Source organism: Trematomus bernacchii, unplaced genomic scaffold (genome assembly GCF_902827165.1).
Source record: "Trematomus bernacchii unplaced genomic scaffold, fTreBer1.1, whole genome shotgun sequence".
Taxonomy (NCBI): Eukaryota; Metazoa; Chordata; class Actinopteri; order Perciformes; family Nototheniidae; genus Trematomus; species Trematomus bernacchii.
Genome location: NW_022987477.1, coordinates 6,385,779 through 6,411,224, shown reverse-complemented (window position 1 = coordinate 6,411,224; position 25,446 = coordinate 6,385,779). Strand labels below are relative to the sequence as shown.

The 25,446-nt window shown below is 39.6% G+C and overlaps 4 protein-coding genes across 5 annotated transcripts; 2 read left to right on the top strand and 2 right to left on the bottom strand.

The window, feature by feature from the left end:
* Positions 1–7,823: 7,823 nt before the first annotated feature.
* On the top strand, positions 7,824–11,749 carry LOC117496871 (delta-type opioid receptor-like). The gene is made up of 4 exons (XM_034148709.1): positions 7,824–7,898; positions 8,192–8,444; positions 10,274–10,626; positions 10,919–11,749. Exons 2-4 carry the CDS (start codon positions 8,200–8,202, stop codon positions 11,446–11,448), a joined length of 1,128 nt encoding a protein of 375 aa, XP_034004600.1. The 5' UTR covers positions 7,824–7,898; positions 8,192–8,199; the 3' UTR covers positions 11,449–11,749.
* A 2,197-nt stretch (positions 11,750–13,946) lies between these two features.
* Positions 13,947–17,255, top strand: chmp5b (charged multivesicular body protein 5b). The gene is made up of 8 exons (XM_034148261.1): positions 13,947–14,134; positions 14,767–14,871; positions 15,867–15,913; positions 16,004–16,097; positions 16,182–16,253; positions 16,432–16,540; positions 16,717–16,832; positions 16,919–17,255. The coding sequence occupies exons 1-8, from the start codon at positions 14,066–14,068 to the stop codon at positions 16,967–16,969; spliced, it is 663 nt and encodes a 220-aa protein (XP_034004152.1). The 5' UTR covers positions 13,947–14,065; the 3' UTR covers positions 16,970–17,255.
* A 67-nt stretch (positions 17,256–17,322) lies between these two features.
* fastkd3 (FAST kinase domains 3) lies at positions 17,323–20,652 on the bottom strand. The gene is made up of 7 exons (XM_034148253.1): positions 20,553–20,652; positions 18,790–20,253; positions 18,555–18,640; positions 18,053–18,227; positions 17,900–17,969; positions 17,680–17,794; positions 17,323–17,515 (listed from the first exon to the last, which is right to left on the bottom strand). Exons 2-7 carry the CDS (start codon positions 20,222–20,224, stop codon positions 17,420–17,422), a joined length of 1,977 nt encoding a protein of 658 aa, XP_034004144.1. The 5' UTR covers positions 20,225–20,253; positions 20,553–20,652; the 3' UTR covers positions 17,323–17,419.
* Positions 20,653–21,991: 1,339 nt separating this feature from the next.
* Positions 21,992–24,871, bottom strand: myl12.1 (myosin, light chain 12, genome duplicate 1). Of its 2 annotated transcripts, none has more exons than XM_034146309.1 (4): positions 24,795–24,871; positions 23,118–23,322; positions 22,775–22,936; positions 21,992–22,547 (listed from the first exon to the last, which is right to left on the bottom strand). In XM_034146309.1, the coding sequence occupies exons 2-4, from the start codon at positions 23,299–23,301 to the stop codon at positions 22,375–22,377; spliced, it is 519 nt and encodes a 172-aa protein (XP_034002200.1). In that variant the 5' UTR covers positions 23,302–23,322; positions 24,795–24,871; the 3' UTR covers positions 21,992–22,374. The 2 variants fall into 2 exon arrangements, with proteins under 2 accessions (XP_034002200.1, XP_034002210.1); XM_034146319.1 differs by having other exon boundaries at positions 23,118–23,312; positions 24,793–24,828.
* Positions 24,872–25,446: the final 575 nt, after the last annotated feature.

Genomic DNA, 25,446 nt, shown 5'->3' with positions numbered 1-25,446 from the left:
CCCAAAAACATTATGACATCACAAAGTGGCAAAAATCTGATCAGCTCATTTCAGACAGGTTTTTATATAAATGGATCAGGACAAAAAGAGAGAGAATACATTTTTGTCCAAATCTCTTAACACAGAAGGGACACATATTTATGTATAAAAGACATGAAAAAGTGGATTTTGCATAATAAGTGACCTTTAATATACAATATTATAACTTATTTCTTACTTATGGAGACTACATTAATCACACCTGGTTTTGATTGTCAAATTAGCAGCATCTAGTCTATTTATTTCTTAAGGGATATGGATTTTACAAACACTAAGGTCACATCCTCAGTATTTTAAGACTGCAACTCAAGATTTTTCCAATAATAACTTTCACAATTACTGTTACCATGGGAATGCAAGCTATTTTGTTGAGTTTCCACTTAGAAGAAGTATTGTGCTAAGCAGTTATGTAGTAGTTATGTCTTGGGGTTTTATTGTGAAAGGTAAGAGAGGGATAATTTTTATCCGCACAACCTTGTTAAAGTATGCGTGGTTTTGTTATTGATTTCTATGATTATTTTGGCATGTGAAAAAAATATTGTTTTGTAAGTAGAACTCAGTATTTCAAAAAATCTAGCTACATCCCTGACAACACAATACAAAATCAGATTTCTGACAGATTTCTTTGTCCATTCAACAGTGAAAAGGAGTTTAGACATACCGTGTTTGGAAATGATAAACACTTTGAAAAAAGAAGCCATAACAAAACAAGGTTTGAGGCAGCAAATTACATTCCTATCCCCTCCATACATCCATGTGGTAGCAGCATTAAATGAATAGCTCTGATTGAAGGACACAGCTTGCAAGATACATTTTATAACATCAGGGCTCTTCTTGGTGAGTTTACTTCGGGGAATGGAAGATTACTTTTTTCCAATAACACAAAAATGCTTTACCTATTCCATGCAGCGAGGAACTATACTGAACAGCATAACAACACGCTCAATTTCCCTCATATACCGTGTGAATCCTGAGGGAAAACCTCCAGCCTGAAATAGCTGCTCTCTCCTCTGAACCTACACATGTTCCATCTCTGCCTCTCAGTATCAAGGGAAGCATATAGTGCTAAATACCTCACAATACAATACACAAGGAGAGCTGATTTGTTACGAGGCATCAAAAACAATTACCTATTTAAAGCTGAGAAGATTTAGAAAAAAAGGAACCCAAGGACTAAACAAGGTCAATTCTAAATTAATTCATTATATCCTCTTTTTTCTTCATTTTTATGATAGGATGTTATGTTTAAACCAAAATAACGTTGTTTTGGGGCCTGAGTGCACAGTAATGGCCCCAGGAGATCAGAAAAGAACCAGACTTTCCATTCTCCTTTGCACTTTTCTCTCTTTGTGGAAATGGGCTTCAGACTTGTCTGTCTCAGAAATCCTTTTAGACTAAACATTAAGAGTGAGCATCAGGGCCAAAATAATACACACTTTTCTTACATACAGTAATTCCTCTTTGACCCGCTCCCATCTCTGCGCGGGCGAACAAAACAATGTATGGCTTCCATCTGTCCTTTCATGCTTTGTGAGTTCAGACAAAAGCTGTGAGAGATACTCCACTGGCCTCCTACACGTTTTCACCCAAAAAACTGCAAATTATGGGCAAACTGAATGTCATCATCGGTGTTGCAAATAAGTAAACACTTAGATCAATAATCCTGCACGTCATAACTAGATTAATGCAATTTCTACACATTGGAGGCTCTGTACTCAGGCTATAAATATCTATAATTTTGAGCTGTTTTGCTGCAAATTAGCTATTTGGATAGAGATGGGTACATATCTTTTTGACGCCGTTGGTCTCTTCCTGGAAAAGAAAACAATTCCCTTTTTCTGACAGGGAAACCATAAAAACATTCATTAGATCCTAAATTAGCTCATATAACATTCTTTTGGCTATTTTGACACCTGTTATTCAACCAATCAGTCGCCCTTTCTTTACAAGGAAAGACTGAAGCATATCTATACAAGTTATACGTTGATGCAGTAACTACATGCACATATGGATATATTAAAACACTAATAATGTACGAGTGAAATGTCAATGACTGAAGTGGATTCATTGACCCATCATCACTTCTACTGTTCTGACCAGATAACCTTTAGAGATTGCATTTAAATCCAATACTATACGCACCTAATGGTTCATGAAGTCATTACCACTGGCGTCACACTTCTGATAATCAGTAAACCATCACCTTTTTCATAGATTCATTTGCTTAACACCTCACTGGGCAGAAATGACCCTCAGTAAAGTCGTAAAACTTGAAATTGGTTCAATAACGTTTTGGAAGAAACAAGGAAAGAGATAAAGATGGTCATCATTTACTTATCTGTGTGTTTATTTCAGATTGGAATCATTGAGGGATATGTGAAAATGTTTACCGACCAACGCATCAAAACATTTGTGAAAGGAGGAGTTACAAATCCAAGGTTTTTTCTCTCAAAATAACACGTAATCATTTCTGATGCTGTTTGTTGGTGATCACAGACACAGGCATTCAAAGTAATATTTTTTTTTTTTATACAGGTCATATAGTACACACAGTACACACTTTTTAGAACATGCACATACATATACAAATACACACACAGTTATATGCACACATGCACATGCAGTTGAGAGGTCAGAGCGGAGGCAGCCAGTCTAGCCGGCGCCAGTGAGCCGTTGGGGGTTAGGTGCCTTGCTCAAGGGCACTTCGGCAGTGGCCCAGGAGGTGAACTGGCCCCTCTCCAGTACCAGTCCACACTCCGTATTTTTTGGTCCGATCGGGGACGTGAACCGGCGACCCTTCGGTCCAAAGTCCAATCCCCCTACAGACTGAACCACTCCCGCCAGAGCTTGCTTCTCTGCAACAGGGGTCAGAGGTCAGGGCCAGTTTGAGTCGAGAGATGTTTGCCAATGCAGAGCCTGAACAGGATTATTACAGCAGAGATCAAGAGCCTAAGCAAAGAAGTATACTCTAGTCTACAGCAACATTGACTAAGTCTTTCAAATGAAATTCACATGTTTATATTTTTTATTGCCATGCTAGTTGAGCAGATAGGGATGGCATATGTCAGTGATCCCCTGATTAACACATCAGAATACTTTACAGGGGGAAATCAGGGTCTTTTGATAGTTGAACCATTTTACAACAACATAAATAAATACATATACATGAGACATTTTAGTAAAATGTGCAATAACAGTGTTATCATCAAAACAGATGGCATTCTCAAAAGCCTCAGCTGTTTTCTGAGTTAAGCGATAATTAGCTTACTAAGACACTGAGCATGCTAAACATAATTCTGTTACACCTAATATTATCCTTATTTAACTATATTCTCTCTCAACAGGGGCTGTTTTCATCTGACTTCTCTTCTGGCATGTTTTTCCATTTGTATACAAAGTTATTTCTATCACCCTTGCCCAGCATGCACATGGTAAGTATCCCAGATTATGTGTTCCTCCTCAAAGAACACGGGGGATGCTGTAACTCTGTACTTTGACCAAGTGCTGGGGAAGATTTTTTCCCTCCTTTTTCAAGAATTCACCTTTTTCTTCAGAGCCCCAAGACAGTTCAGTCAGTGTTTTCAAACGTACACTTCTATAACTGAACTACAGTCAGTGAATCTCCAACCAGGAGGGATATGAAACTTGTGTGTGAAGGCTGATGCTCACCTTCAGTTTCTTGTAGACAGGTGAACAGGAGGAAAAGTCCGGAGTCAAGAGAGGTTCCTGCACTCTGGTGCTTTAATTGCAATAAAATGTATTCATGACACATGGTTTCGATTCCTTAGACCTTCATCTGGTGAGACCGCTAGGGATATAATAGCCAGTTAATAGAAGAAAAATGAAGTACTCACTAAAATGGCTAGTAATTAGCCAGAGGAAGCAAATATTGAGCTGCCACATAATGAAGGTGTCTAATTAACATCCATCACTTTCAAATATTAGTTCTAGTTTCTTAGCTTTAGGAAACAGCAAAAGAACATGAATATGTTAGAGTTAAGCTGTTTTGCTGCAAATGAGCTATTTGGATAGAGATGGGTACATATCTTTTTGACGCCGTTGGTCTCTTCCTGGAAAAGAAAACAATTCCCTTTTTCTGACAGGGAAACCTTAAAAGCATTCATTAGATCCTAAATTAGCTCATATAACATTCTTTTGGCTATTTTGACACCTGTTAGGAGTTACAAATCCAAGGTTTTTTCTCTCAAAATAACACACATAATCATTTCTGATGCTGTTTGTTGGTGATCACAGACACAGGCATTCAAAGTAATCCTCTGTATTTATTTAATCCCTCACTGCCGATGTACAAATGAAATACTTACAAGGACAGAATTGTCTCTAAACTCAATTGTGAAGGAAAGATGGGATCTAGTTTGAGTATTAATGTGATGGTGTATTGATTTCTGAGGTAAGATTTTCTTGAGCTTGCTTCTCTGCAACAGGGGTCAGAGGTCAGCGCCAGTTTGAGTCGAGAGATGTTTGCCAATGCAGAGCCTGAACTGGATTTGTTTGGATTATTACAGCAGAGATCAAGAGCCTAAGCAAAGAAGTACTTCTACAGCAACATTGACTAAGTCTTAAAAATGAAATTCACATGTTTACATTTTGTATTGCCATGCTAGTTGAGCAGATAGGGATGGCATATGTCAGTGATCCCCTGATTAACACATCGGAAATCAGAATACTTTATTTAACCCAGGGGGAAATAAGGGTCTTTTGGTAGTTTGACCATTTTACAACAACATAAATAAATACATGAGAAATGTAAGTAAAATGTGCAATAACAGTGTTACCATCCAGCCTCAGTTGTATTCTGAGTTAAGAAATAATCAGTTTACGCTAGCATGCAAGCAAAACTCTCTCAACAGGGGCTGTTTTCATCTGACTTCTCTTCTGGCATGTTTTTCCATTTGTATACAAAGTTATTTCTATCACCCTTGCCCAGCATGCACATGGTAAGTATCCCAGATTATGTTTTCCTCCTCAAAGAACACGGGGGATGCTGTAGCTCTGTACTTTGACCAAGTGCTGGGGAAGATTTTTTCCCTCCTTTTTCAAGAATTCACCTTTTTCTTCAGAGCCCCAAGACAGTTCAGTCAGTGTTTTCAAACTTACACTTCTATAACTGAACTACAGTCAGTGAATCTCCAACCAGGAGGGATATGAAACTTGTGTGTGAAGGCTGATGCTCACCTTCAGTTTCTTGTAGACAGGTGAACAGGAGGAAAAGTCCGGAGTCAAGAGAGGTTCCTGCACTCTGGTGATTTAATTGCAATAAAATGTATTCATGACACATGGTTTCGATTCCTTCACCTTCATCTGGTGAGACCGCTAGGGATATAATAGCCAGTTAATAGAAGAAAAATGAAGTACTCACTAAAATGGCTAGTAATTAGCCAGAGGAAGCAAATATTGAGCTGCCACATAATGAAGGTGTCTAAATAACATCCATCACTTTCAAATATTAGTTCTATAGTTTCTTAGCTTTAGGAAATAGCTAAATAAATTGATTTTGTTAGAGTTAAGGTTACCGGCACGTAAAACTGAACTTTCACAAGCTTCACAAAAACATATTGACATGAGCAGAACACTTTCATTCAAAATGTGTAATGTTCACTGGTTTTAAAATGAAAGGTGCCATTTCACAAATCCAAGAACTCTTAGTGTAAGTAGATAAGAAAATATATATCTGTGGATTCTTTTCCATTTCCCTAGGAATATCCCCCACTAATCGACCTCATTGCACAGAGATTTCTGACTACAGTTATGTAATAAAAGCTAACACCCAGAGCAGAATTTAGCTTGCTTGAGTCAGCAACGAAACTGTTTAAATTATATTCTCTCTGCAGCAATAACTTTTCAGTGTTTTTCTCCATATGTTCACCACAATTGCTAACAGAAGCTCACAGATCCATCTCTCCAGAGGGGCCTTGAGGAATCAGGAAATGAGATATTTTCACATCCTCAGACATTAGCTCCTCTGTAGCAGATTGGTTACTTTGCCTAGCAATGACATGCTGAGGATGAGTCACTTTAAGATCCAATGTAAATCCCTGTTGCATAACATTGACACAAAGCATTGCCCTAATCATGCATCGAATGTAAATGTGCGTAAGTTTCTTATTTTAGTCTGATTGTTTCATATAACCCCTGAAGCCCTGACGTTTGCTATCTTTGAAACAACTGGAGAAAATGATCTACAGTAATATAAATAAAATCTATCGTCTTCTTAAATAGGACAAGATATAAACCAGACAAAGAAGTAATAAAAACAATCCTGGCTTTCAGTTGAAATCAATCACCTTTACACAGACATTTCCACTTACAAATAAAGTATACAGTAAACAATGTAACCCTTGTATTTTTTGTACATTTGCTGTACTTCTTTGGGTCCGACAAAACCACTGCTGTATGTCTAAAATATATAGATGTGGGTCTTTTTCTGATGACAAAAGCCCACATGAAAATGTATGAGTAAATCCTTATTTTGACACAAACTGGACTTGCAACAAAATGTGACGATAAAGCATCTTATTACAGTAAAAAAGCAAGAAATGTTGGTTATGCAATAACAATATTGGTTGTATTTGTTAATCTACAGTATTTGTCTTGTCTTTATTTATTTTAGTGCCAACAGCCTATATATATTAAGCCTACCCATTGCTTAGCTGAAGCCTATTAAACCCTTAGCAGAAGTATGTTGTTGTCTGTAGACTTCAAGCGAATAAAGCGGTATGTTTTCGAGGGGTTAGACACAGCATCACAGTGAGACAGATGCACCTCACACAGTTGTGCAATCTGTCGTCCAACACACTTCACTGACTAAAATAATACTCAGTCTTAACAGCCTGTGATGCCAGTATTGTGGGATAAAGAAGAGCTTCTTCTTTCCTGGCAGCCATACTGCAGGGGATCCTTTGGGAAGGAGATCTATAAATCAGACTGTGGGGCTATTGTGCAAAGCAGCATTGTTCACAGGTAATTAAAGCTATTTTCTATCTAACAAAATGTATGTGTTTAATAAAAGCTGTTATCAAGTGAATTAATAGGCAATGTAAAAAAAAGAACAGCAGCATTCCGAGAGCTGCGTCCCAACTTTTCATTTTAAAACAAATTCAAAGGTGAACATATTGGTCATTGTATTTAGTTGGGTGTTTGAAAACTGCGGGCACTGGACCTTAGTCATCCTCTTCCTCTCCTGACCCTCTCTGTACTGAAATGTGCAGTATGGTGCACAGCTGAATGTAACCTCATGTCTCCTGCATCCTCTCCCCTCTGTTTCCCCCTCAGCTGCTCCAATGTCTGTTTACACTGAGTGACATTTAGCTAATTGGCCAAATTCCCTTAAAATATGAAAGGCAAACAAATAAAATTGATGCATTTTTTTATTTCTTGTCAATGATGTGTTAATGATGAACAGTTTTGGACATAAGATTGTAGGAGGCTGTGTGGCTGCCTGCAGGTTATTGTCATCGCTCTGTCATCTCATATTTTGGGTGAAGTGTGTGTGTGTGTGTGTGTGTGTGTGTGTGTGTGTGTGTGTGTGTGTGTGTGTGTGTGTGTGTGTGTGTGTGTGTGTGTGTGTGTGTGTGTGTGTGTGTGTGTGTGTGTGTGTGTGTGTGTGTGTGTGTGTGTGTGTGTGTGTGTGTGTGTGTCTGACTGCGCGCCGCCTCTCATTCAGTGCGTGTGCATGAGTGTCCGCAAAGCCGCTGCTGCTCCTCTCCAGGCGCGCATAGCGCATAACCATCCACAAACTTTGACGAGCCGTATCCTCCACCAAGGCAACAAAACAACCTAGGCTGAATACGTTTTTGAATTATTTTATATTCTGTGTCCGACAATCCGGGACAACCAAGGTGAGTAACCTGCGAGCTTTGAATTACAGTGATTTTTTTCCTGAAAGGCTGGAGCTCCTGTTTGTTTTGCATGATCTACAAGTAGCTTGAGTGAAGTTTGAAAGGCTTTTAAAGAAACGTTATGATTTCTTTTTTTAATTCTAATCAGGATAAAATTGTTTTTCTATGTTGCCTATATTATATATGTGCAGCTAATGTAACCCCGTTGTTGAGCGCAATATCATTGTACTGCCCTATGAGCATGTTTTCCAATCGGAAGTCTTATTTTGAAGCTTTTTTCTAAAACAAAAAAGGTGTCGAGATGGAAAGCACTCCTGTTGAAATATTCAAAGAAGAGAATAAGTGCCTATCCACGCTGCTGGACGACTGTCCGGTGAATTCTTCAGCCTGGGTGTCCGGATACTCCGAGAGCCGCAATGTGACCCGCAATGATAGCTGGGAGGCGGAACACATGTCCCCCATAATCCCCATCATCACTGCGGTCTACTCCGTGGTGTTTGTGGTCAGCTTGTTGGGCAACTGCCTGGTCATGTATGTGATCATCAGGTAAGAACGTTTTAAAGTAAAATCCATACAATAAATATATCTCACGATACGTTTATAGAAGATTAAATTAGGAATATTAAGGTTATTTAGAGCTGTATTTTATACCTAGGCCTACATGATATTTGACAGGGACTTTTATTCTGGCACATACATGAAGCTTAATTATGCCATGTGTTTTTGGAAAATACTGAAAACAACAGAGGTCCATGCTAAAGAATGTGTTCCTCTGCAGTCACTGTAAATGTTATTACTTGTGGAGAAGGCACTGGCACCAACCCTTGGGCTTTCACAGTGACCTTAAGGACATCTGGTCTTTGTCATCGTTCTATTAAGTGCCATGATTCTAAAGGTACTCTGCTAAAAGCCCATTTATACAGCTCATCCCAAGGGCTAGCATTTAATGTGCAAGTTAAATGGCTATGATCTAACACATTTAAACATACATATGCATATGTAGCTTGTAAGGTAAAAACAGAAGCTGTATGTTGTCAAAGAAAGGTTAAGACGAATTCTGTCATTCAAATGTGGAACCCAATATAAATGATTGTGCCTCCTTCCAACCGACCCATTTTATGAATCTGCAGTATCAACCCTCAAGCTATAAAATACAACAATATTCTGTAAAATTCTCCCAGTCTTGTGGATATGATACTAACCATAGTTGAAACCTGTGGTGCTTTATCAGGCCGATAGCTTGCTTGCACCTCATTGGTTGTTATTTATTGTCTATGGGAGCCAACCAATCTCCACTGATGTAATGTGAAATGCAGCAGTGGCACCCAGAATGCTCTGTCGGTAGACAACAATTACCTCAAATCAGATTGATTGCAACGCATGCCAAGTTTATCACTTCAGTTACAGAAAGGACTGTACGTTTCTACGGTTGAGTTGCTCCGTGGAGGACAATGAAGCGGCAGTAAAAAGGTTTTATGTTGATTTAGTGTAAACAACATCTGGAATTGCCCTCATTTAAACACTCACAACGCCAACTAGGCCGAATGTTACGTAAACGTTGAGCAATAAGCCATAAGTAGAAGAACTTGACAAGACCCTTTATGGCTTTAAATGATAGTGTTAAAGCATCTAATTAATAAGTTTGCAATAAAATGTTTAAAACAACTAGCCTTCAAATTAAAGGGGTTACGTTGTAGTGCCTTTCAGATCATTGTTTTGGTTTATGTTGTGTTTCACCCTCACAGCTCTATTCAGTGTTGTTTCCAGTCACAGAATATATAAGTATTCACATTGGGAAGTTGATTTGCTGAAAAAAAACATATAATTCAACTTTCCCAGTATTTAGAATTTTTTTTTTAAGTACGTCGTCTGCCCTGCAAAATCATCATTAATGGCTTCATTCAAGGACTTGATCAATGGATAAAAATACTTTAAGTTTGATTTTGAGTAAACATGCTGCAATAACTCAATTAACATAAACAAAACATTTATGTAGGCCATTCAAAATCACCATGCATTAGAAAATGCAATTGTGAAGGACCTTATTTTAATCTCAATGAGTCCCTCTAGGCGCCACCACGATTAAAAAATTAAAGCTTAAACAGTCATCACATACTGCTTTAATGCTATCATTATTAAATGAACTGAAAACAAGTTGACCATAAATGACCTGCGAGCAGCATACTATACATAACAATAAAGTGTCCGAAAAATTACATTACGGATTCATAGAAGCATTGTGGACTAATGAACAATGTTTAATTCATAACAAGCCATGAAGGAAGGTCTTCAGGGCCAGCCATGCTATATATGTATTCAGTGGAAGGTACGCTCTGGTCATCATAGGACAACCTTGTGCTCTGCATTTTTGCCAGGTACACGAAGATGAAGACAGCGACCAACATTTACATTTTCAATCTAGCTCTGGCTGATGCCCTCATCACCACCACCATGCCCTTCCAGAGCACGGACTACCTGTTGAACACCTGGCCCTTTGGTGAGGTGGTTTGCAAAGTGTTCATCTCCATCGACTACTACAACATGTTCACCAGTATCTTCACCCTCACCATGATGAGTGTGGATCGCTACGTGGCTGTGTGCCACCCTGTGAAAGCTCTGGATTTCCGCACTCCAATCAAAGCCAAGATGATCAACGTGTGCATCTGGATCCTGTCCTCGGTTGCGGGGATACCTGCTTTTATCCTCGGTGGCACCCAGACCAAGAGTGGTGAGGAAGTGCTTTCACGCACACTGAATAACATTACTGACTTAATTAAAAAATGTAAATAAAATGTAAAGAGCGGTAATATATTCTATCCATTTGGCAGTGAAGAGTTTTCCATTAGCCACACATCATGCCTCGCACTTCCTGAAAAGAAAAAATCAGGGCTGAGTGCAAGATGTTCCCGTATGGGTGAAGATTAGCATAACCGCTGATAGCAGGCAGAGTGGAATTTTATTTATGATTAAGTGTCACTTCATTGCTTAATTCATATCTTCTCTTTCCCTTTTTCTTGCAGGAATAACTGAGTGTGCCTTGCAGTTCCCAGAGCCGTACGTGTACTGGGACACACTGATGAAGATCTGTGTGTTTGTCTTTGCCTTCGTGGTGCCTGTGCTCATCATCACTGTGTGCTACTCCCTCATGGTCCTGAGGCTGAAGAGCGTCCGAATGTTGTCCGGCTCCAGGGAGAAAGATCGCAACCTGCGGAGGATCACGCGTCTGGTGGTGGTCGTGGTGGCTGTGTTCGTGGTGTGCTGGACGCCCATTCACATTTTCGTCCTGGTTAAGGCGCTGGTGGGCGTACCTGAGACCACCGCCATCATGGCTGCCTACTTCTTCTGTGTGGCTCTGGGCTACACTAACAGCAGCCTGAACCCTGTCCTGTATGCCTTTCTAGATGAGAACTTTAAACGCTGCTTTAAAGACTTCTGCCTCTCGGCCAAACTGAAGGGGGAGAAGGTGTCGGGGAGCAAGAAGATTGCAAGCAGCGTGAGGGAGGCCGCTGTTCCGTTGGAGAACACCGATGGGACTAGAAAGCCGGCATGACTAGCCGTGGAACTGTCTTCAATTTCCCACATCGGAAAAGAAGACTCACATGACTTTGGCATAACCCATGTCACATCAGCCATGTAGTTTTGACTTTTTTTTCATCATCACTTGGACATTGACTAGTGCCAATATTCATATGACATAACTTCAGAAAGCAATGGAAGGTTTTACATGATAAATTGTACTCCATTTTGATTTGCTTTACCCTCATGGGAGTTGTTACATAGATTGTTCACTTCGGTTGATTGGGTGAAGTAGGAAAAAAGACCAAATGTGATTAAAGATGGTCAATACCATCTATTTTCAAGCGTTCCCTGTCCTGCTAGACAGTATCAGAAACTTATTAACAATATATACTTTAAATATTGCTGTGAATGGGCATCCCCAAACCATATGGCACATCCTGAAAAATATTGCATGTTGCCAGCATTCATTTCTCATTTATTGGACAAATCAGAAAAAAGACTGTAACAACATTGGCTCCTTGACATCAGTGTTTTAATGTTTTATGATCATTAAGTCGCATTTTCTTTATGCGTTTCTCAAATTCAATCTATTTCTATCATTCCCTCCTTGTATTTCTATAGCCAAATGTGCCTTTAATAGTCCAGGATAACACGGTTGTTGCGGCGATAAATTATTTTAGTAATGATAACTGAATGGGGTCAAACAGCCACTGCTTTTAAAGAAATGCAGTTAACATGTTAGCTTGATGAATCACTGACAGCAGATATGTGCCAAAATGTTGGACTTTGAAGTCACTGGGAGGTAAACAAAAACCTCTGCCGCATCAACGCAGCAGAGGTTTTATCGACGAATAAAGTTTGAAATCCTGGACTTGAATGTGCTTTTAAAATTTGACAGAGGGCTCTCTATCAGCTTTCACTCTGGTGTTGTTTCCAGATTGATAAGCTGTTTGATTTATGGTATATAGTTAATTCATGTGTGCTTTGTGTGGCTTTTACCATGACACCCTCATGCTTTGTGTGGCTTTTACCATGACACCCTCAATCTAGTAATGTTCTCATCTGGGCAATCTAACAACATAGCTGTTCAAACACGTTTTTATCTTATGAGCTGTACATAGTATGTATACATTATTTTGTATGGATAACAAAAGAGCTTTGCACAGACTAAATTAAGAAATACTGTATTTGTGGCATGTCAATGATCATTGCTATGATAGTATAAAGCAACATCTGCAGCCTGTGCTTGACGCCTGTGCAATGCTGTCCTTTTGAATGTACTGCAAATATACTCTGTATTATATAAACATATGATTACTCATGGTATTAAGTCATCTATCTCATTAGAGGTCAGTAAGTATTAATGGATTTCAGTGATACACTTAACTCCCATTCTGTGTCATTCTTATTTCCATAATCCAGAGCTTTATTGGTTTGTTAACAAATGTTTATGTATGACGGCATTACAATAGATAAAGCACAGAAGTTGTGTTTTTTGACAACTTAATAAGAGACATTATTATAAGAAACTCCACTGTGACCAAAACATCATTTGTTTTCTTTTCATTCTCTGTGCTTACTGTTTAAATTAGCTGCTGATGTATAATGGCATTGTCATCTGTCATCCATCAGAAGACATATTGATCAAATCGTTCTGTGTGTGACTTGCTCAATATTAAATTAAGTTTAAAAAACCCACATTGATTCTTTTTTCTTGCAGCATGCTCATGTTGTCAGTTTTCATTTGTGAAGTCTTGATAGTGGGTGACGCTCTCCTTCGAGGCTGCTGGAAAGTCCTTCTATGTTTGCATTGACTCATTTATTTGAATACCTTATATAAAAACGAACATGAAGAGCAGTTTTCCCCTTTTGTTTTCCCTTACAGAGTTTCAGTGTGAGGTCGACGATCCTCCTGCAGGTGTAGATTCTGGGTTTTACTGTATGACCACAGCTCCCTCCAGAGGATACAACATGCCATTACTAAAATGTAGCTAGAGTAATCAATAGAAACTAATTCTGCTCTGATTGATAGTTTCATACACAGAACTTGACATTATAATTTTACATAAGTGCTATTAACAAACCAGCTTCTCTTTGCAATGTGTACATTATTGATGGCTCCAGATGTGCTGTTTTGTGAGCACATTTTTAGACATATGCAACATTCAAGCAAAACAAAACCTGAAATATGGAATGTTTTTCCTCAAAATCCTTATTTGGAATTTCTATATTTTTCTTTATTTAAATTGTCGTCTTTATTTTTGTTACATACTTCATTCAGGTGCAGTGGAAGGGGAAAAAGTCATTAAAACCCCATCCCTATGTGTTATTGTATAGTTACGATTGAGTGTTTAAATATCACATTCTGTTGTAAATGCCAAAAAATATATAAGTTACACAATATTGTTTAGGGACATACATACATATAACAAATAATCTAAACATGAACAAAAGACAAACTGCTGTTTGTACTGTAGGGTGTGACTGAGATGTATACATCTATGGACTGAGTGAGCAATGATCATGTGACTCCTCTGACGTCATCCCACAGTCTCTTCCGGGTGTTTTGGTGTTTTCCCTCAGCTGGACGGCGGACGGTGACAGCGTAGCGAGCTAACGAAGATAAAAGCCTTAATTTGTTTGCCAAAATGAACCGACTTTTTGGAAGAGGAACGCCCAAGGGTCCACCACCGAACCTTACGGACTGCATAGGGAGTGTAAGTATAATCCAGAAATAACTTTATAGACGCTGTCACGAACAAAGTAAACAAAGATGGTTCCCCTCTCGGCTGGCTAAGCTAACTGCTAGCTCACTTTTATGAGCAGTAAACAGGCCTAAGTGTGCCATATTTACTGCCATTATCATGTCATTATAAACGAGCCTAATGGTTAATAGTTGTTGCTTTACTGATGAAAGTAAGTATAATCCCACTTGGCGTTTATACCCACACACAATGTGTGGCTAGTATCGGTCGATAAACAAGGGTTTTTAACGAAACATTCGATGTATCTGTTAACGCAATGTATCAGCATATTGTATTCTGAGCAGGGATTTGAGCCATTTAAGTGGCATTCAACCGAAACCATGTCTCTCTCTGAATGAAATGGCTGACATCAACCAGTTGTACAGGTTATATGTCTGGGCAGAGCTATTTTTAGCCAATAGAAGGTAAATGGGTTTGCTGGTTATCACTCTATCAGCCTCAATTCAGCTTCTGTGTAGTGCACTTAATGTAAAAGCCCTCTTTCCAATGTAACAGTTAGTTAGACCTGGCTATTGGCTTTTAAGATTAGCATCCTGCAATTCATTAAAAGTGGATGTACTTATCATGTGTTTTATTATTTGAAGGTTGATTCTCGGACGGAGTCCACTGACAAGAAGATTGCCAGACTAGATGCTGAGTTAGTGAAGTACAAGGACCAGATGAAGAAGATGAGAGACGGGCCCTCAAAGGTGAGATTCATTTTCCAACGATGCTGTAACACAAAAGGTCTTTAGGATGCTGACAGCTAGGACCAAATGATATTCTAATTTTTGTATAAAGTGAGCATTCACACACATGTATGTATTCCTATATTTGTGTTTTTCTTATAACAGACATATGCTATGAAAGGCAGAGCTCAAAACGTGTGTGTACATGGACAGTTGGCTATTATAAAAGACACTATTTTGATGCTGTACTGTATGGATCACTGAATACAGATCTTGTATTTTTATAACATTACTTTTGGCTGACGCTTTTATCCAAAGCGACTTACAATAAGTGCAAAAACCATAGAGATTCAAACTCCGAACAACAAGCAAAGTGCAGATATATTATCTTCAACCAAGTCATACCATTTGTAAGTGCTGGTGAATTAGTTACAAGGCCTCTTTAAAGTGCTTTTTTATTTATAGATATATAAATACCCCTCTTTAATGGTCACACATGCAGAGCACACACAGTGAAATGTGGCCTCTGCATTTAACCCATCCTAGTACCAGGAGTCTAGTACTAGGAGCAGTGGGCAGCTATTGTACAGCGCCCGAGGAGCAATGGGAGTGGGGGGGGGGGAAGGGGGTTGTCCGGTGCCTTGCTCAAGGGCACCACGGCAGGGCCCAGGAGGTGAACTGGCGAGCAGTCCACACTCCATATTTAGGTCTGTTCGGGGACTTGAACCGGCGACCCTACGGCTCCCAGTCCAAGCCCCTACTGACTGTGCCCCTGCCGGCATATATATATAAAAATGTATTTTCTTTATTATTATTATTATTTTTACAATAATCGAATTGCACTCGGAACAGATGCGTTTTCAGTTTGTGTTGCAGATGTTTATTTAAATCAGAAACTATATGATCAATAATTTAATCAATACAACTTACTCTTACTGTTGTCCAGTTAATGTTTGGTGTTGATCTTCTGTTGATATCCTTTGTGAAATATACTCACTCATTTTCTCATTCAACAGAACATGGTCAAGCAAAAGGCTCTGAGAGTTCTGAAGCAGAAGCGAATGTAAGTGCTAATATTTTCCCTATCAACCAGAGTTATTCTTAACATCAACTGATGTGAAAGTCTAATTTATATAATTATTTTGTCTTCCAGGTACGAGGGCCAGAGAGATAACCTCATGCAGCAGTCGTTCAACATGGAGCAGACAAACTACTCAATCCAGACCCTTAAAGACACTAAAACCACAGTAAGAGAGTTCATTTTCTACTGGACGTCTTCACACATAGAATCATAATTACAGACAGAAATAACATGTGCTTTTTCCTTTCAGGTTGATGCCATGAAAGTCGGCCTCAAAGACATGAAGAAAGCCTACAAGCATGTGAAAATTGATCAGATTGAGGTATTTGTTTCTAAAATATATATTAAATGTAATGTGAGAGCCATATTTGCCATCAAGTGTCGGCTATAACCAGCATAAGTGATATCAGCATATAATAGGGTGTCACTACATTACGTCCAATAGAATCTGTCAGTGCTGACAGGTGAAATGCAACAACACTTTTTATTTATTTATTCAGGATCTGCAAGATGAACTCGGAGACATGATGGAGGACGCCAATGAAATCCAGGAGGCTATGGGCAGAAGCTACGGCACACCTGACATCGATGAGGACGACTTGGAAGCGGGTCAGTAAAACAGTTCTTTATCCCTGATTGGGGATTGTACTTTGTCCATAATGATTAATAGCTCATTACCCATAGATTTTTTTTTTTTATAAATGGTTGTCGCCCTTCCTTTCTATGAGGTGATAGTCCTAAAGATGGCTGCGGTTTGTAATGTTGAACTGTGTGCGTGTCCACAGAGCTGGACGCGTTGGGAGATGAGCTCCTGATGGACGAGGACAGCTCCTACCTGGATGAGGCTTCCACGGCTCCTTCCATCCCAGAGGGCTTGCCCGGAGACAAGTCTGTCAACAGGGTACTTCGGTTTGATAATATGAACAGGTTTTCTGATTTGTCTACTGTCAAGACCTTTCATTAATAGGCTTTCTTCTTCTGTTTCAGGATGGTGTCCTGGTGGACGAGTTCGGCCTTCCTCAGATTCCCGCTACATAAGAGCAATCGGGATGCTCGTGCTAGTTTTACATGTATCATAGCCTTTTTTATGTATCCAACTGACACTCCTAGCCTTATAATGCATAATCATAAACCAAAGCATCTTCTGTTGAATGAATTTTGGAAACTAATGTCAAGTCAGTCATCTTTAATTAAAAGTTGTGATTATTATTTTGAGTGAGCTCATATCGTATGTATCTGAAGTGAAATTGGATTCTCTTAACTTTGTACAGTTTCTGCAGCGTTTGTTGCCAAGAACAAAATAAATTATATTTTTCAAAGACTACAACCAAGTCATTTAAAAGTCATTTAATTGTTAAATTAATTTTGTGAAAGTGCATAATAAAAACACATTTCATTTATATACATTTATTTGAAAAAATAAATACAAATTCCTTTATAGAAGAAAGGGCTCAAAAAAAGACAATCACAGCATACCGAGTGACATCATCACCAGCTCATCCTGTACGTGTGAGGGAAGATTTTTTGGTGCAGATACTCAATGGCACTGGTCTTATTTTGCAGTTCAAACTCATAGTAAGGAACCTAGGAAGAAAATAAACGTTTTCAGTCATTTCATTCGGACAAGAGATACAAAATGACATGGTTAAACAGTGAGAAAGTCCTGAGATACTTGTATGACCGATGTTGGAATAAGTCATTAAAAGGGATGAAAACAAACAAACTGCTGAATCACTTCAAGGTCTAACCTGAACAACTTCATATCCCAGAAGCCTCAGGTGTCTCTGCTTGGTAGCCTCTTTTCCAAGTAGTTGCCTCTTGTTTGTAGCAAACCTCTTTTGTCCGTCGATACAAAGAGCTATCCTGTAACATCCATGAAAAGAAACAGTGCAATGCGTTTTAAATGATGAACATCAGAATCATTTTCTATTTAGTGTAGCAACCTCTTTCAATAATAAAACGACTGACCTTTTGTGGACGTCATCATTTTGACTGGCAGGCAGCACATACCCCTCTTCATCAAGTTTGATCTCCACATCTTCAAAAACAAAGAAGTAGTTGATGTTAAGCCCCTGGAAAGAATTGTATTACAGACATAGGATCTAACAGATGTTGTGTTACCCAGTGTGTAGCAGTACGGTGTCAAAACTTTGGATCCAAAGTTTGACCGAGCGCCGAGCAAACGCACCAGTCCATTTTTCACAGAGTTGTACAGCTGTCCGTCCACTGAGGTTTCCAGAGAGCGTCCGGATGTGAGGAAAGACTTGACCCGGTAGTTGCGGTGGAGCCTGAGACCCTGAGGAGAGGACAGAACGTGTAAAGACACACATGCAACTCTTTGTTTCACAGATGGAAACCATTTTGTTATTACTTTACAACTAAATTTAGTAGATTTTGTTCTGAATTAGATCTGTTTTGAGGTTGTATTATTTTTGTTTTTGTCTCTGGGAAAGTCACATGTTCAGGTTTTAGTCACGGATAACTGATGTGCACTGAGCCTTACATACTGGTGGCATGTTAAGTAAGAGGGTGTGTTTTCAGGTTTGGGGCTGTGCATTATTCCTTTGTTATTCTGTTGATCTGGCCTCAACTTTAACATATCTAACTGTTGAAACATGTTTACCTTGTAGTTAGGACACTCCAGCTTCAAAGTCATGTAGAGCTGGGTCAGCTGTGCCATGGCGATCGGGTCCAGTCCCGTGCTCTCCTCTGAAACACAGTACAATCTATTTTAGTCTATTGTTTGAACGATAATGACCAAATTATAGATTGATTACGGGACAAACATAAAACCTGCAACATGAGATAGTTTAAATAACATAGAGGTTGTATTGCTGGTGTTTGACAGGATGTTTTACCTTGCAGTTCCTGTAGGAAGAAATTGTTGAAAACTTTGGGGACAAAATTAACAGGGAACCTCTCCATCAGGGTGCAGGAGTGGAGCAGGTTGAGCAGCGTTCGGGGCTGAAAGTGCGACAAGCGTGTACACAGGATGGTTTCAACTTTCCTGAACACATCTGCTGCGTTGGGAGGAAGGTAGCCGAATTTCCCGAGAGCCATGATCTGCCTCGTCACCTGGCTGGTGCTGTAGTCGTCCGCTCGGTACACAAAGCTCTCTGCAATGGCGTCAAACACAGTCTCTGACAGGATGTTCCTCCGGCCAAAGAACTGCATCACCATGGTTACTGTCTCAGGGTGGGAGGTGAAGGCCATTTGGGGAACATACCTCTCCATTGCCTCCACAAAGTCATGATCGCTGTAACCAAAGTGCATTAGGGCCCCGAGCACAGCGGTGAGTTCATCGTCTGCGAAGTGGGGGACATGGTGGACGGACTGCTTGCATAGACTGATGACAAGAGGCATGGCCTGCATCTGGTTCAGGGACACCAGAGCGCCAAGCAGCCCGCTGACAGCAGGAGGGTCCATGCAATAGGTCATTTTCCTGGCGTGGGTGTGCATTGCGTTCAGCAGGTGATGGTATTTCCCATCCTGACCCACGCCACCTTGCATCAACATATAAGCAGCGATGAGATCTTCAAGGCTCCAATCGGCAGGTTCCTGGATTTGCTTCATCACCTGCTCCAGCATCACACAGCTGGACCCCCCTATAGCCAGCATGGCCTGGCCCAGGTTACACAGCTGCCTCACGCTCATCTGCCCTCTGTCCAGCCTCTCCTGGCTCTCAGACACCAGCCGCACCATCAGTGTGCTCCAAGGGTCCATGAAGAGGCGAGTGCCAGCCAAGAGTGTGGATACTATCCCAGCATCCGTCAGCCACCCAGAGTCCTGCTCCAGCCGGAAGCACAGGGCTCGGAGGGTGTCATTCTCCAGCACCGTGGGGTCCTTCAGGGAGGCACCTTCCTGCTCCAGGTCGGCCACACGGTGAAGTGCTGCAGCAGCCATGGTGTCAGACATGATCTCCACGGAGCGCAGCAGTTTGAAGACCTGCCGGGATGAGGAGCAGTTTGTGAGGCGCTGCTGGAAGGCCTGATCCTCTGCAGCGGTGGGTTGGTGCAGCCGGGTCAGACGGAACCGAGGGGATGAGTCTTTGTGGAGACCCACAGAGCTGACGACGAAGGATGGCTCCTTGACGATGGTGGTCAGGTTTCTTATCCCATAGTCCGATTGGAGCTTCTTGCTGCTGGATGAGGTGAGCACGTAGCCTACACATGAGGACTGGCCTTCACTCCTGGTCCTCAGCAGCCTGGAGGGGAGCACAGGTCCAACCGGAGGGTAACGGAGAATCCCGAACTGCCCGAGCAGCGGAAATCTCTGGATGAGCTTCAGGGCCATGACCCTGCATCAGGAATCTTCAGACCCAACTGAAACAAGAAACACAAGAAAACTTTTTTCCAGGATTGCTTTGGTAAAACACACACACACACTCACAATATGTAAGTAATTCAGAGAACATTCTACAGGCAGAACTTAGCTCCCTTCGTCGTTACTCAGCTGTCAACTTACAAACGATCAACCTTGACGTATCTGTTAGCTAACGTTAGCTACTTAGCTGCTAGCTTCCTAACTAGAGTGTATGAGTCGCCCTGTACGAAGGTTGACACTTTAGCTTACGGTATTCAATAAAACACACATGAAGAGGTGAAAACGCCAAAAAGTATACCTGGACGAAGGTACAGGCTCACAGCACCAGTGTCAGCCAAGATGCTGTCGTAACGTGGTTCCATAAGAACAATGAGGCGTTCAGGGCACCTCGTTTTTCTGCAGTTGATGATTGTTATGACTCGGGCTGAACGCATTTCATGCGGTATTTGGTAGGAGGGATATTGACAATGTAAAGTTACCAGAAATATTGCTAAAAAAAGTTAGGTAGTGTTTCTGTAGCAGAACAAAGGGTGAGGCAGGTGTCCATACGTGCCACAACATTAAGATTTTATAAACCTTTTCAACTTTGATGGACATTACTATTTGTCTTATAAATCGTGTCTGAACCGACAGCATTAGAAGGCAGCACCATGACGCGTAAAATCAAGCTGGAAATGTAAGAAAAAAGATATACAGTCTATGATTCAGATATATACTGTATGATTAACCGGAGGACAAAACACAAAAACAGATTGTAAAAGTAAAGTGTGCCAATACATTTATAAAAATGTCAATTTGAAGATACCGAAGAGGATTAAGAAAAGGCATACCATAGTATTTAAAACAACCTCACAGTATATTTTCAAGATCTATAATTTATCATAGAATAGTGTATCAAGGAATTTAAAAAAGGTCATAGTATAGCAAGTCCTACATTTTGAAAAAAGTCATTTTATAGCATGTAAAAAAATATATGGTAATAGGAAAGAATATTAAAAATATCATTAAAAAAGTCCCAGTTTAGTTTGTTGAAATATAATGGCTCGTAGGCCTATGTCTCAAAAAATTGTATAATGTTGAAAAAAAATCTTTGCATTTCGAAAAAAATGAAAAAGTCATACTACTTTAATTTTGTATATCTTTAAAAAAACGACATTGTATAGTTTGTCGATTATATAACAAAAAAAACACATATCCACTATATATGTTAATTTTAATAATTTTCTTATTTCATAGTTATTTTATCATTTTTATAATATTTTATTTTTAATTGTATTAATGTGTGAATCTGTGCTGTCCTGGTTTTCATCCTTACCCTGTTGCTATTAAACTACTGAATTTCCCCACGGGGATTGACAAAGGTCTATCTTATTTTATGTCGAATAAAATGAAAAAACGTACACAAAAAAACATGGCATTTTATGTGGGAATAAGGCACGTTTTAATGTGTAGAAACCAGGCGTGGAATAGTATGTCGTTTAAAATGACAGAAAAGTCATAAATAAATATGGTATTTTATGTGGGTGACATCTCTCTCCATTGTTGATTTTAATTGACACAAATTAACCCACGGTTTTTCGAGTGTATGTTGTGATCATTTGGCATTTTTCAGAAAGAATTCAGCCAATGCTAGTCGGAACATGTTGAATGAATTTAGTGAGAAGAAAGTCGACCTGTCAAGACTTGAAAGGCATTTGAATTATGCCACAGGAAAAATAAAGACAGAATAATGCAATATGTAATTCAGTTGTCATTTATAGAAGGGAAACAGTAGGCATAATACAACTTGATAGAGGGCTTTATTTAAAAAGTTTATCTTATAAAATGTAAAAATGCATCTAAACCTGATCATATGAACTGCAAAGACATTTCCCTTAGAGCTTCCAAGGCGCTGCCACTTCACATCTTTACATGACAGGAAAAACATTTTACAGCCTCTTAGATTTATCTTCTCATTGGAGATGTGTACATTTGGCAAAACTGGAAGTTCACAACAAACAAGATTGGATATTTATTGCTTTGGTGGTAAATGGGGTTTATACTGGAGAGTTGAGGCATGCAGCACGGTGATCTGAAGAAAGAGGCAAAAAGGGTGAAAAGGAATCTGCTGGTATGGCTCTTTAATCGTCCTTATCCTTGGCGCCGTGCTTTAGGATGCGCGTGAACTCCACGTAGTTGAAGTTGCTCTTCTTGTCGATGGGGGCCTCCCTGAAGAGCTCGTCCACCTCCTCATCTGTAAATCGGTCACCCATTGTTGTGAGCAGATCTCTGAGGTAATCTTCCGAGATGGAGCCTGAGGGGGAAACAGTCGGATCAGATAAGGACATGAATAAACTTGCAATGAAAGCATTACCATCTTTAAGAAACCACTATCTTAACAAAACTAGATTGCTTTGGGCAGTCACCTTTTCAAAACACACCTGAAATTTAAAAAAGGTGTAGGGGAGAATTGGACTTTCACTAGGTCAAACCAGGATTATTTTCTGTCGTTCAAAAAAGAAAATTACTGTCAGAATGTACCTGCTCCCTCCTCATCGAAACAAGCAAAGGCATTTCTGATCACATCCTCAGGGTCTGTGCCATTGAGCTTCTCCCCAAACATGGTGAGGAACATGGTGAAGTTAATGGGTCCAGGAGCTTCCATCATCATGGCCTCCAGGTACTCATCAGTTGGATTTTTCCCTGTAGAAATACAGGTATATTGCACTTAGGCTAAAGGGTTTCAATACAGAATGTGTTTTAAGTACAAGTGACAATAACAACTGTGAAATAAAAAATGTCAGCCTGTAGAACGAGTTTTAAAACCATGTAGGTGCACACCCACACGCTATTAGGATGTTAGTAAGCTCATGCTACTACTCACCCAGTGATGCCAGCATGTCGTGGAGGTCCTCTTTGTCCACAAACCCATCACGGTTCTGGTCGATCATGTTGAAGGCCTCCTTGAACTCCTGAATCTGAGACTGGTCAAACATGGCGAAGACATTGGAAGTCGCGCGCTGAGGGCGCTTCTTCGTGGTCTTTCCCTTTGCTCTTTTGCTAGACATGTTGACTGTTTTTTTGTTTACCTGTGAGAATAAATATATACAGATTAGATTATGCATTCAGCAATTGGACTTTATTATTTAAGGAGGCAACCATACATATCAGTATCATTCAAAAACACTATGGACAGAGAAAAACAATGTACATAGCTAAATGTAGCTATTCCATCGAGTCATCTTTTCTCTAGCAGTCAGAGAAAAGATGACTCGTTGGAAGACAAGCTCATGAAATGTTTTGCAGATCATCCTGTTACTATATATGAGTTTGCCTTTACAACGGGATGGCAGGGTGTTTAATTCTCTGGCAGCGATTCCCCAGTGTGGTGTCCTTCACAGAGCTATAAATGGAAATGTTCACTTATCTTTCTATGTTGATCAGCTCACTGGCTTCACTGAGGGCAGGAGAATTAGTGATGTGAGGACAAATGCCCTTATCAGGACATGTCTGAGATGAAGACTGAAACTGTCCTACATTTACATCTTTATGTTGACATAAGGAAAGTGGCTCGACCAGCTTGAACAGGGAGTTGTATAAAGCCTTGCTTGGTATTATAATTAGATATTGGCAATATAGTTAAATGGCTACAACTTCTCTATGAAACTAGTACGTTTTAAATATAAGTCTCCAGTAACGTTCAGTTATAGTTCTAAATGTCTGAGTCATAAAAATGTTCTCTGGAAGTTATTAATTGACCTGCCAAAAAACACTTTATTTTGTGTATAAATCTCCCATTACAAGTTCAAAAAGCGACACTTTAGCAAAGTTTGCAGTACATTCAAAAACCGGGGAGGATGACGACAGGAAATAAGCGTCCATTTGGCTTTTTAAAAAAAAAGCCTTTCCGAGTAAAGAAATAGTCAAAATGTAAATGTTTATATTTATTGCAAAGCACTCATTATCAGGTTATGAAAACTGTAAAAACACGGACTGGCTTGATCCCCCAAAAATGAGCTAACGTTATGGTGACATCTGTTTTAGTTTGTACTGCGCACTTGACAAACCGTACATTACAAAGTTTAACTTCAACAAAACTAACTTGATCCTTAATTCGTTTATAATACCTGACCTAATCACAACTCCTGGGGAATTACGTGTACAGTCTTAATGGCTTGCGGCCTAGCTTGGGTCACATAAAAATAATTACGATACTGTGCACAAGGCTGTGAACGATAGCACACTACAAACACTTATCATTCAGTTGCGGAAGTTACCTATGTTCACATGGAAGATTTATAACATTTTCCAGGTTAAAAATTCACTTAAAAAGTAACAATACTAATTCGGGATCCAAACAGTCGCTGTCTAGTCAGTATCCGAGCAGCTAACAGTTAGCCGTGTTTTTGATGCAATCAAACGGAACACGCCTAACGACACGATAGCACGTTATTCAGATATACGCTTTTTATATTGCTACCAGCTGTGTGGTATCTTAATATCAAATTATTCATAAAGTAAACTATTGTAAGCAGAAAAAAAGGCTAGAACACAATCTTACCTGACAACTCGAAACTTCTGCTAGCCCGATGCTGCTCTTTTCTCAACCACCGCCCTCTTCACTTCCTGATAATATTGTTGGGTATTTAGAGCAAACCAACTGTAGAAAATAGGGGGACTCATAAATTATGTTACTATTATTATTACTATCTTGAAAAGCAATTAATAGGTTGTTTCGGTGTATACATAATACATGGATAGATAATGCTTAATTGTATCAGAAAACAGATGATAATGTTTAATTCTTAGTGGTAATAAAATACAAAGTATGACATCACACCCCCCAACAAAGTAAATGTAACTTCCACAAACACTCCCTTGCCTGCCTTGACATTCCTGGATATGCCCTTTTAAGGGAAGAAAGAATACATCGTCCTCCCTGCAATTAAGGCAAGGGAAAACTTAAATGATCCCCACAAGGAAAAAAGGCAAACATAACAGTCAATTATTATTTAGCAATGTCTGTGTTACTAGATGTATCAGATTAAAACATATATATATAGTTCATTTTTCCCTATTTAGTTGACACTATTTTCAAGATACATAGTAGGCTTTTTTGTGTTGCTTTTACTCTTTTATGGTCATTTGGAAACTTAAATACCTGCATATGTTACTAGGCGCTGTATTCTCTTTTTGTAGCCTTCTCAGCCAAG

Bases quoted from the DNA above. Each gene is read 5' to 3' on its own strand.
- LOC117496871 (XM_034148709.1), top strand. From the start codon at position 8,200: ATGGAAAGCACTCCTGTTGAAATATTCAAAGAAGAGAATAAGTGCCTA. The intron at 8,445-10,273 runs GTAAGAACGTTT...CATTTTTGCCAG, and splicing joins GTCATGTATGTGATCATCAG to GTACACGAAGATGAAGACAG. The intron at 10,627-10,918 runs GTGAGGAAGTGC...TTTTTCTTGCAG, and splicing joins TGGCACCCAGACCAAGAGTG to GAATAACTGAGTGTGCCTTG.
- myl12.1 (XM_034146309.1), bottom strand. From the start codon at position 23,301: ATGTCTAGCAAAAGAGCAAAGGGAAAGACCACGAAGAAGCGCCCTCAG. The intron at 22,937-23,117 runs GTGAGTAGTAGC...GTATTTCTACAG, and splicing joins CGACATGCTGGCATCACTGG to GGAAAAATCCAACTGATGAG. The intron at 22,548-22,774 runs GTACATTCTGAC...TTTCCCCCTCAG, and splicing joins TTTCGATGAGGAGGGAGCAG to GCTCCATCTCGGAAGATTAC.
- fastkd3 (XM_034148253.1), bottom strand. From the start codon at position 20,224: ATGGCCCTGAAGCTCATCCAGAGATTTCCGCTGCTCGGGCAGTTCGGG. The intron at 18,641-18,789 runs GTAAAACATCCT...ACTGTGTTTCAG, and splicing joins CTTCCTACAGGAACTGCAAG to AGGAGAGCACGGGACTGGAC. The intron at 18,228-18,554 runs GTAAACATGTTT...TCCTCTCCTCAG, and splicing joins TGGAGTGTCCTAACTACAAG to GGTCTCAGGCTCCACCGCAA.
- chmp5b (XM_034148261.1), top strand. From the start codon at position 14,066: ATGAACCGACTTTTTGGAAGAGGAACGCCCAAGGGTCCACCACCGAAC. The intron at 14,135-14,766 runs GTAAGTATAATC...TATTATTTGAAG, and splicing joins TTACGGACTGCATAGGGAGT to GTTGATTCTCGGACGGAGTC. The intron at 16,254-16,431 runs GTATTTGTTTCT...TTATTTATTCAG, and splicing joins TGAAAATTGATCAGATTGAG to GATCTGCAAGATGAACTCGG.